Source organism: Sebastes fasciatus, chromosome 5 (genome assembly GCF_043250625.1).
Source record: "Sebastes fasciatus isolate fSebFas1 chromosome 5, fSebFas1.pri, whole genome shotgun sequence".
In the NCBI taxonomy this organism is placed as follows: domain Eukaryota; kingdom Metazoa; phylum Chordata; class Actinopteri; order Perciformes; family Sebastidae; genus Sebastes; species Sebastes fasciatus.
Genome location: NC_133799.1, coordinates 28,098,182 through 28,108,178, shown reverse-complemented (window position 1 = coordinate 28,108,178; position 9,997 = coordinate 28,098,182). Strand labels below are relative to the sequence as shown.

The window sequence follows — 9,997 nt, the reverse complement described above, 5'->3', positions numbered from 1 at the left end:
TACATCATATCTTGGCTTGTTGTGCAGTTAATTGTACGACAGGCATCCTGTTGGCCAATGTGCGGGCGTTGGATGATGGGTTGCCGCTGGAGGGCCTCGGTTTACAACGGGATATTGGGAAATGTAATGTTCATGAATCTTGGCTAAATCTTGGAATGCCGGATGACGCCTTTCAGCCGTGACTCTTTCAATCTACCAATCAGACAGAACAAAGACGAAAAGAGAAAAAGGGAGGAGACGTGCTTTATGGTGGATAACATTTACGTTAATGCACAAATTGAAGGAGCTGACGGCATTGCATTTCACTGGAGTTGTAACGTTAATGTTAGCTTGTACGATTTCATGTGACAAATAAAGCTACATCAATTGATTGATTATCACCGGTGCCAACTACTACTGGTGCTGCAGTGCAGGGTTAACGTTAGCCAGCCTAAGCTCCATCCTCTTTGCCCATTTTTGTTACGACCCATCCAAGAGAGAAACCCTTATGGGAAACCCTGGTGCAACATGAAAAATGAGTCTCCCCTCTCCCCAGCTCACAAGAACCAACAACAAGGAATTTGCAGCCCTTTTAAAAGTTTATTTCACACTTGTAGCTTCAGGGGGGGCTAGCAGCAAAACGATAAACAATAGTAAAACTAAAGTTAAACAACCTAGATTAAATAAGAAAACAGGAAAAATGCTAATCTAACTTCTAACTGAAAACAGGAGAAAAGAGGGCTAACCAAAAGTGCTACCCACCCCTACTGAACCTGGGCTGTTATATCAATTGACAGATTTAGTGCATTGCTCACTAAACATCCTTGTTGGCAGCAAGGCCTATTGAAAGAGGCTAGGTCAAGTGTCATTAACGCGCCATATCTTTGGGGTACAACACATGTGCAGTAAAATCTGGTCTGCACTCACCGAAATTGAGCATATCGCAACGCACGACCGCAGCTCCAGTTACATTGCACATGTGTTATACCCCATACCACAAGACCCGTGTCTGCCCGTGTCCCAGCCTCCTTTAATAGGCCTTGGTTGGCTGTCTGACTGAAAGTGGAGAGAAGTGAGCCCACAGGGCCTGAGGGAAGCCAGCCTTTTAAACCTCAAGCTTGAAGGCTGGAACCAATCAGCTCCCCGGAGCAATCATCCACTCAGCCAATCACACACAGGCACCACAGCAGCAGAGAGAGATAAGTGATCCACAACAACACATGCACAGAGAAATTGAGAGCACGTACACAAATACATGGGGGGCAGGATCAAACCACCAATCGGAAGATCGGTGGTTTGATCCCCGGCTGCTCCGGGTCACATGTCGATGTGTCCTTGAGCAAGACTCTTAACCCCAAATTGCTACCGAAGGGATCCTAAGACCCTGGTTCTTTTCCAATTCATTTTTAATTAATCAATCAGTCTTCCAGAAAATCTTCCACCAGTTTGTTGAATTCATCAGCGTGCGTCACATGGAACATGTGTTTACCCCCTGGCATCAGGTGTAATCTAGATTGGGGACAAAACAGGGGTTATATACGTCACATGTGTCGTTTCCTGAATTTAAGGTCATTGTAAAACTGTTGTTGTTGTGATGTGTGTGTGTGTGCGTGTGCGTGTGCGGGTGTGTGTGTGTGTGTGTGGTCACACCTTGATCCCTTGATGTGTTTGAGGAGGAACTGTGGCTGGAGGCTGGGCACCATTTCGTCTTTCTCTCCATGGAGGATGAGGGTTGGACAGCTGATTAGGGGCAGAAGCTCCAGGCTGATACTCCCTGACCAGAGGACATTTAAGTTTACATTTTGGCTTTACTCTTTTCAGCTGACATTTATTAGAACATAACAAAATTAGGGAGCATCTCAAATTTATTCTCCATATGTTCCTTGTTTATAAAAGTAGTAGAGATTTTGTGGCAGAAATAAAAATCTTCCATCCTAAATTCAGTCAGTTCTTTGTTTCCTACTGCAAACTCACAGTATTTATATATCATCAATACTATATAAACATCATCAATACAAGCATTTCCCCTCCATCTCTTGATTTTATTATATCTGATGGTTTTCAGTTTCAATTTCACTTGTGTAATGAGTCTGTAACAACATGGATTCGGTACCTCCTGGTCTTTTTGCATACTGCAAGATCCCATCTATATAGCCCCTCCAGGTTTTAGCAAAGCCCTCTACTCCATACACCTCCTCCAATTGCTTTCTCATCTCTGGAGAACACGTAGAGACATCACGCTTCCCTATGTGTTCCCACAGAAACCAATGCGCACAAAAGGACACACAATCACAGTTAAGAAAGATTATACCATGCACAGTTCACACAGTTTGGGATTACATTGGCAGATTACGTTGGTGCACCTTGAAGTCCTGCTGGGAAATAAAAGAATTTGATCCCCATACAACCAACTGGTTAATCAGGTCGGGGTTCTTCCCTGCTGCAATCAGAGCAGTGGATCCTCCGGCACTCCACCCCAGTACAGAGAACTTGTCATGGCCCAATGCCTGTCAATAAGACAAAAAATACTGTACTATAACTAACAAAGTCTCTATTGTCTCATATGCAACAAAAATAAATAATGAACATACAGATGCGAATTAGCTTCCATTCTTCTCATCACAGAATTAGGTGATCAAAGCACATATTTGCTAGATGGTGAATTACACATGGTAATAATAAAATGAATTCTGATGTGAACAATTGTGTGCACAGATTGCTAAACAGAGGGCATAGATTAATAAACTGTGTGTTGGATTTAGCTATCGGGATTATCATCAGTGTAAGAAAAACAGTGCCAATGCTTCCTGCATAAATCGGCCACTCAGAGCAGTGTATCAATTCAATTTATTCAAGTCATATTTGATAATGCATAGTTTCTTCATCTGAAGATAAAGCACAGATCAAGGAGGTATTTTGAGTTATAATTTGTGCTTCAACATTTAAAGAGTAATTGTGCCACAGCAAAATGATTTGACTTGCATGTTTTGTGTCTATTTAGTGATTCAAAAAGGATATTATAGTCTTTTCACTACTATTCTGAAGCCAGTTATTAGACTGTGCTTTAATTTACATGATGTGACAATTTAATACTGTCTTAATTTAAAATATATTACATTCCAGCAACTTGCTTCAAAGTTTTTCTTTACATTTTACTAAACACTAAACTGAACTATAATGTATCAATCCATTCTCTCAGATTTACACCCATGTTCCTTCCCACCATATCATCCCCCACGGGGCCTTCTTAGTAAACTACACAATTCAGATTGTAATAATTATCATCTTTGTGTGATCAACAGATTGATAAGACCTTCATCAGATCCACTCCGTCCTTTGCATCCCTCTCCAAGAAGTCAGGGGGGAAGTCTCTGGCTGGGGGGCAAGATCGTCCGTAACCACGGGGATCCCAGTTCACTAGAGTAAAGCGTTCCTTATTCAGTGACTTCATCTGAGGTATAAAACTATGCTGAGTGCCCACTGTGGTGGAAAAGACAAAAAAGGTTTTAACAAGATTAGAGGACGAACACATAAAGGACATGAGGCAGAGATACAGTATGTGTGTGAGAGATCTTGCCATACAGTCTAAGAAGAGCTGTGTTATTTACCCAGAATACCAGGAAACAACAGCAAAGCGTGTTTCCCTCTGCCTGTCTGCTCGTAGTACAGATCCACTCCATTAACATGCTTCCTGCCTGAGACCACCAAAGAGCTGCAGGGGAAGAGACAGGTAGACTGTGACAGTAATGGTCATGGTGATGGATAAGAATAGAATAGTTCTGTCTAGTGAAAAACACTGGCTTTCATTTGCAAACCCAGATATGACAAGAATTAGAGCCATAAGAACAACACTGTAGGCCTATTGTTCTTGTGATTCATTGGCCTTGAACATGTTTGATCAGTGGTTGTGATACATGCTCAACACCATGGTCCCCATTACCCTCAATTACAGCTTCTGTTTTAAACATCTGTGTAATTTTGACTGAATCTTGATGAATGAGACATTGTTGTCTTCTTGTTCGCTGTTCTAGGTTGTGCATTGTTACAGCTATGTTGCCTCTGCCTACTGTAAATGTGATGGCATTTTGTCCTTGTTTCTCAGTTTGCACCACCAGCTGACTGTGACCTGCTGTTAAACATGACTCCTGCTGTGAGGAGGGCCTCTGACCTGAACATGCCAGCAAGGATACTTTAATAAAACATGAAGCTGCACTGATGATGACTGCTTTGCTTTGATGGTCACAAAATTACAAAAAATGTTACACAGAAAAATGCTTCAGTTTAGAAAGAGTCTTATGGACTTGTGCAGATATTGTGTCTAAATGTCCTGATGGATATTATATAAATGACATGCCTGATCTTATTCTAGATCATACAAAATATAGAATAGTAATTACAATTATTTTCCTCTAAGAAATGCTTTTTTTGTTTTATTTTGTAGGGGAAAAGCCTGTTAACATTTAAGACATTTAAGACAATTAAGACAATTTTCATATTATTCTTATTATTTCGTGCATACTATATGGTACATTGTCTGGAAATACTACGTCATCTAGTGGCTTTAATCAAACAAGCTTTCAGAGAAATTCTGCAAGATGGAAAAACATGTTTCAAACAGCAGGGCAGACATTTTCTGTTTTCTCTCTGCATAACTCCGAGAATAAATCTGCAGTCGTTCACTTTGAGCAAATATGATAAAAAGTTTTTTTGTTTTTTTTTCACAAAACTGTCACCATATCCTGACAGTATTGCATGAGACAGACCCAAAAGTCGCGCAAGTTAAGTCTCTCTCACTGAAGCTACGATGCCTGTGTGTTTCGTACTGGGATGTACTCACATGAGCAACGTGTCTTGCTCGTTCTTTCGCTTTCATGTACTGTTTTGCTGTAAAATGAGAAAAGTTTGCAAAGTTTTCTTTCCATCTGCCATGTTCGAAACAGTCGAGCCAAAAACGAGCACCACCCACCTGCTGGAGCAAACTTTGTCATTTTACAGCTAAACAGTACACTATAATATGTTTCTGAAAACATTTGAGGCGAGAAATAGGCATTACAGTAACAGAATATTGATTCATATCTGATCATGCACTACTGTCAGGTTAAAGTGAGTGTCTTATAAATAGTTGAGACAGTTGCCTTTTATACAGGTCACGAGTTGAGATTCGGAGTACTTTCTTAAAGCGAGAGGACTAATTTAACCGGTCTGTGGGGGCCAGAATACTTGCTGGTTGCTAGGGGATCAAATACTTATTTCCCACAATCAAATGCAAATCAATTTATAACTTTTATATGATGTGATTTTCTGGATTTTTTTTTAAATACTCTGTCTCTCACTGTTAAAATAAACCTACCATTAAAATTATAGACCGTTCTTTTCTTTGTAAGTGGGCAAACTTACAAAATCGGCAAGGGATCAAATACTTATTTCCTCCACTGTAGTTACCAGTATGACTGGATTGCTGTCACGACTCTCTTTATGTCACTTCTGCATTTCAAGAAACGTCCTCCAAGTAAAAACAACGCCATTCCTGCTGCAGGTTCTCTTCTTTAAGTGGTTAAAGATCAAACAAAGTCTCTTTCTGACTGAAGATCATGTAATCCTCCACTGCCTGCAGTCAGTTTGTCACTTTATACCTTGCCTTTATTGACAAAGGTTAGTGTCTCATTGTGTGAGGAGTCAAACATCTGACTCCGCCCACAAGTTTTTTGGGGGGGATTACCTGAGGTTGACATTAAACAAAACCGTGAACAACAGCACAACTTAAATATAAACGTAGTTACATCTTGGAAGATTGTAAGAAATATTATATAAAGTAGTAATGGCACAACAGGAGTATTGCTATGTTTTGCTTCAACAATCATTAGGTGATCATTTGTGCTATACATCTCAAACGTTGATACAAGCAAGTCACATTGTCTGCAGCAAAAAAATAGTTATATAAAACCTCTAGGCTACAACACAATCCCAGAATGTGTGATTACTGCTGCTGAATATTTCTGTTCCACTAGAACAAATTGCTTCAAAGCCTGGTGCTCTTCCTGGGGGCTTGAGTGTACATCAATTTCTCAGTCACTTTACTCATCCCAACGCTCCTTTACTTATCATGTCGAGTTTGTTGGAGCTTCACAACGTTAACACATAGCTGCTATTGACATAGGTGCTAATATCGCTAGCGCGCTAATCATGTTTCGCTATGGGCAGAATGCAACACCGGTCTCTGAGGTGAAAGTCCCTTGCTTGACCCATCCATCCATCTATCCATCCATCCATCCATCCACCCAACCTCCTCCCTACGCGGACTTTGATTAAGGCCTTTTTTTTTCAGTTGAACCTTCAGGGAGTTTGTGTGTCCACCATGACAAAGGATCCTTTCCATTGGCATTGTTTCCATGGTGCCGGCATGCAATTGTAACACTACGTGCCACCACCATTTCACGTATTTCTGTGATGACAGGCTGATCTAACCTGTTTAACGGCAGCAACAGACAGTTTGTTGATCAAACTTTGAATGTTTAAAGGTTAGACCCAGCAGCACCTCTGGCCACCAGCTCGCTGTAATGCTCAGAGCTAGACACGAAGTTTGTTGATATCAGCAAACTGGGTTTAACCTGTGTAAACAGCAACAGTACAACAGCAAATTTACACAGCTTAGTCAATTGTTACAGCCGTCCCATGTTACAACTGTCCCTGGTCTCCGCCTATGTGTGTCTCAGTAAACTGAAATTGAATTGCAAGAATTTAATTTTAATTGTGAGAACTGAATGTGGAAGATCGATTTTAAGTGAGGATCAAATATAGTTTCAGAGTTCAATTTCATAATATTACATTAGGTTTCAAGTTTATTGGAATTCCAACTAATAAATTCAATTTCAAATTATGCTAGTCTGATTCACTTTTTATCAATGCAATTATTCAAATTAAACAAACAAGCATATTAGACATCTGACTTTAACACACTACATCTTGATGAAGCGGTACAAAAATACACACACAGTGTAGTGTCCCATACTTTTAGCCGCTACTGGTTGCTAATTGGTAAGAATTGTTTAGAGGTGTGCTCCGAACAAACGATATACAAAGTTTCAATACTTTATAACATGGCGTTTATTTACCAATCATGTTCATCTGTGTGGACATGAGGTGAGTGGCCATCGCTTGTCAAGGCAATATTCGCACTGAAAGTTCACCAAAGTTGAACTCCACACAAATGTGAAGATGCAAATTTGCTTCACCACCAGAAGTGAATGTTTTTTCACCCCTTCGCTCACATAGAATGGAAGTGAACAGGAGGCATGTTAATTTTGCGCATGTGTAACCGTGCCTTTGCCCGTTAGTAAAACGTTGCATCCATCAAAGTAAGCAAACATAATTACTCTACTACTTAAAAGCAACACACAGTAACATTTGCTGCGGACTGAATAAATGAGGTAATAAAGCAGCGTGTATGAGTGGCGCCGCCGGTCGGTGAGTTATTGTCAATCATCTGGGTGTGTGTGTATAGGGGAAAGGGAGGGGCGGAGGGATCGGACAGGACAAACTATCCATTCATCCATTATCTGTAACCGCTTATCCTATTCAGGGTTGCGGGGGGGTGGGGTGTAGCTGACTGTAGACTATCACAGGGCTGACACGTAGAGACAGACAACCATTCACACTCACATTCAAACCTACGCACAATTTAGAGTCAACAATTAACCTAACCTGCATGTCTTTGAACTGTGGGAGGAAACCAGAGAACCTGGAGAAAACCCACGCTAACACGGGGAGAACATGCAACATTGGGATTGGGGGTTTACTTGGTGTCACGGGTAAAGGAGGAAACTCTTCTTCGTAATCCTCTTGCTGGTTACACTCCATCCCATGGTCGTAGTTGTGGTCGCTAGCAAGGATGCTAACGTTACTTTTTACCCCCTTGCTAACGTTAGGTTCACTCTGTCTTTTTTGACCAGATTTAGGCATTTCTAGCGATTCAAGCTCAATTTTACGCCCAGATGTTATAAAGAACTTTCTTCAACAATCTTCACCAACTGAACTATGTCAACTACTGCATAAATCGATTCAGCACTGGCCTGGCTCATCTCGAACGAGCCGAATGTTACTGCCTTTTCATGACTTGTGCTTTGTGGGGGACAAAATTAACAACAAGTGTTACTGACATGTTACAATATCTTAAGTTCCCGTTTTGTAATGTTACATCTATGGATAGAGCTGTATAGTTTAGCTTTACATGAGTGTTTGTTTTCTAACATTGGATTAGCCACAATTAGCTGCAGCAAATGTTACAGAGCTACATAATATGGTAAATAAGTCACCCTATATATATACAGTATACTGTATATATATATATATATATATATATATATATATATATATAAACATACACTATACAGTATACTATATATATATATATATATATATATATATATACTTTGTCATTTTAAAGTAAGCAGTCTGGCTGGAATTGGAGAGAAGTAAGCCCACATGGCCTGAGGGAAGCCGGCCCTTTAAACCTCAAGCTTGGAGGCTGGAACCAATCAGCTCCCCGGAGCAATCATCCACTCAGCCAATCAGCCAAGCTCATCTGCAGCACATCACACACAAGCACCACAGCAGTGGCCTGTACTGAGAAGCAAATTTAACATACCATGGGTATCTTCTCGTTATCTGGCTTAACTAACCCTAACAACCCTGATCTCGCTAAGCGGTCCTATGACGGTGGTTATCAACTCGGTAAATCAACCCAGGGTTTCTCAATCTGGCTATGAGCGCTTTCACATAAAAGGGGCGGTGTTTGCAGCATATGACCAATCGTAAACATGGACAAGTCTACTGTCAGCAGAGCGTCACATTTTACAGAAGAGGAGCAAACTATAATATTAGACAAATAGAAGTTAAACATATAATCCAGAATAAAAATAGCACGGTTGAAGCTGCCAAATGCAGGAAGGACAATTAGCAAAGAATTTGTGAATGCATAAATGAACAGACTTATTAATGTAACGGAATACTCAAAAGTCAGATATAGTTGTCTAGATAGGGCAGTGATATTATACAAAACTTTGAGAATATAATGGATGAAACCATTACACTTTATTATGCCCTTTGGTAATGAAATACTGTAGCGTGTATGAGTATTTGAGCCTTCTTTCAGCTGCATCCCCGACTCCGGCGGTGTGAAACGGACCATAAAGCATGTAAAAAATATTATGTTTCTAAATATAAAAACATAATTCAAAGCAGTAAGCACCCACAGCATACAGCCAGCTGTCCTTCCTGCATTTGTCAGTTTAAACTGTGTTGCTTTTAGTCTGGATTATGACTAACTTCTTCATATTTGTGTAATATTATCATACGCTCTGCGCACCAAGCTCTAATTGGTCTGTAGGCGGTGCTTTTATGCGAGTTGATCTCCTATATGAAACATGACCTGCTCCGGAGCAGGTTAGGTGTTCAGCATCAGTTACCATCGCGATCTATACCGGTAAGAAGTGAACCACCGCCATAGGACGGAAAACCCAGGGTTAACCCTGAAGTCAAATCCTGCTTCGTAGTAAAGGCCTCAGAGAGAGAAAAAAGTGATCCACAACAACACATGCACGGAGAACTTGAGAGCACGTACACAAATACAAAGATATATGTTCATATGACCTCAGGATCTGTTGAATCAGGATATCTCGGCCGTGGGCCTGTGTGGCCGAGACCCCTGTTCAGTGTTCTTCAATGTTCAAAGTTCAAGTTGTCAGAAAGTCAACACAGGATACTCAAATGAATGTCTTGAGGCTGTCCAAGTATGGTGCAAAAAGCAGAGTTTTTATTGTGTTCAATATCAGCAGACAAAAACACAACCTAAACCCGAGCCGTTCCGGACGCGACTAACCGCGGGCTTTACATCATAGCCTTATATACTGGACCAAGGGACTTGTCCCTCCGTTCTACTATAATTTCTTAGTCGTCTTCAATTCTATTGGTGTCTGTCAAAATAAAACACTAGTCAGCAGTTACAAGAATCTCGTCACAC

General features: G+C 40.7%; 1 protein-coding gene across 1 annotated transcript; it reads right to left on the bottom strand.

Moving 5' to 3' along the window:
• Positions 1-248: 248 nt before the first annotated feature.
• On the bottom strand, positions 249-9,333 carry LOC141768195 (valacyclovir hydrolase-like). The gene is made up of 7 exons (XM_074636274.1): positions 8,363-9,333; positions 3,588-5,667; positions 3,293-3,459; positions 2,343-2,486; positions 2,093-2,224; positions 1,630-1,753; positions 249-1,488 (listed from the first exon to the last, which is right to left on the bottom strand). The coding sequence occupies exons 4-7, from the start codon at positions 2,380-2,382 to the stop codon at positions 1,398-1,400; spliced, it is 387 nt and encodes a 128-aa protein (XP_074492375.1). The 5' UTR covers positions 2,383-2,486; positions 3,293-3,459; positions 3,588-5,667; positions 8,363-9,333; the 3' UTR covers positions 249-1,397.
• Positions 9,334-9,997: the final 664 nt, after the last annotated feature.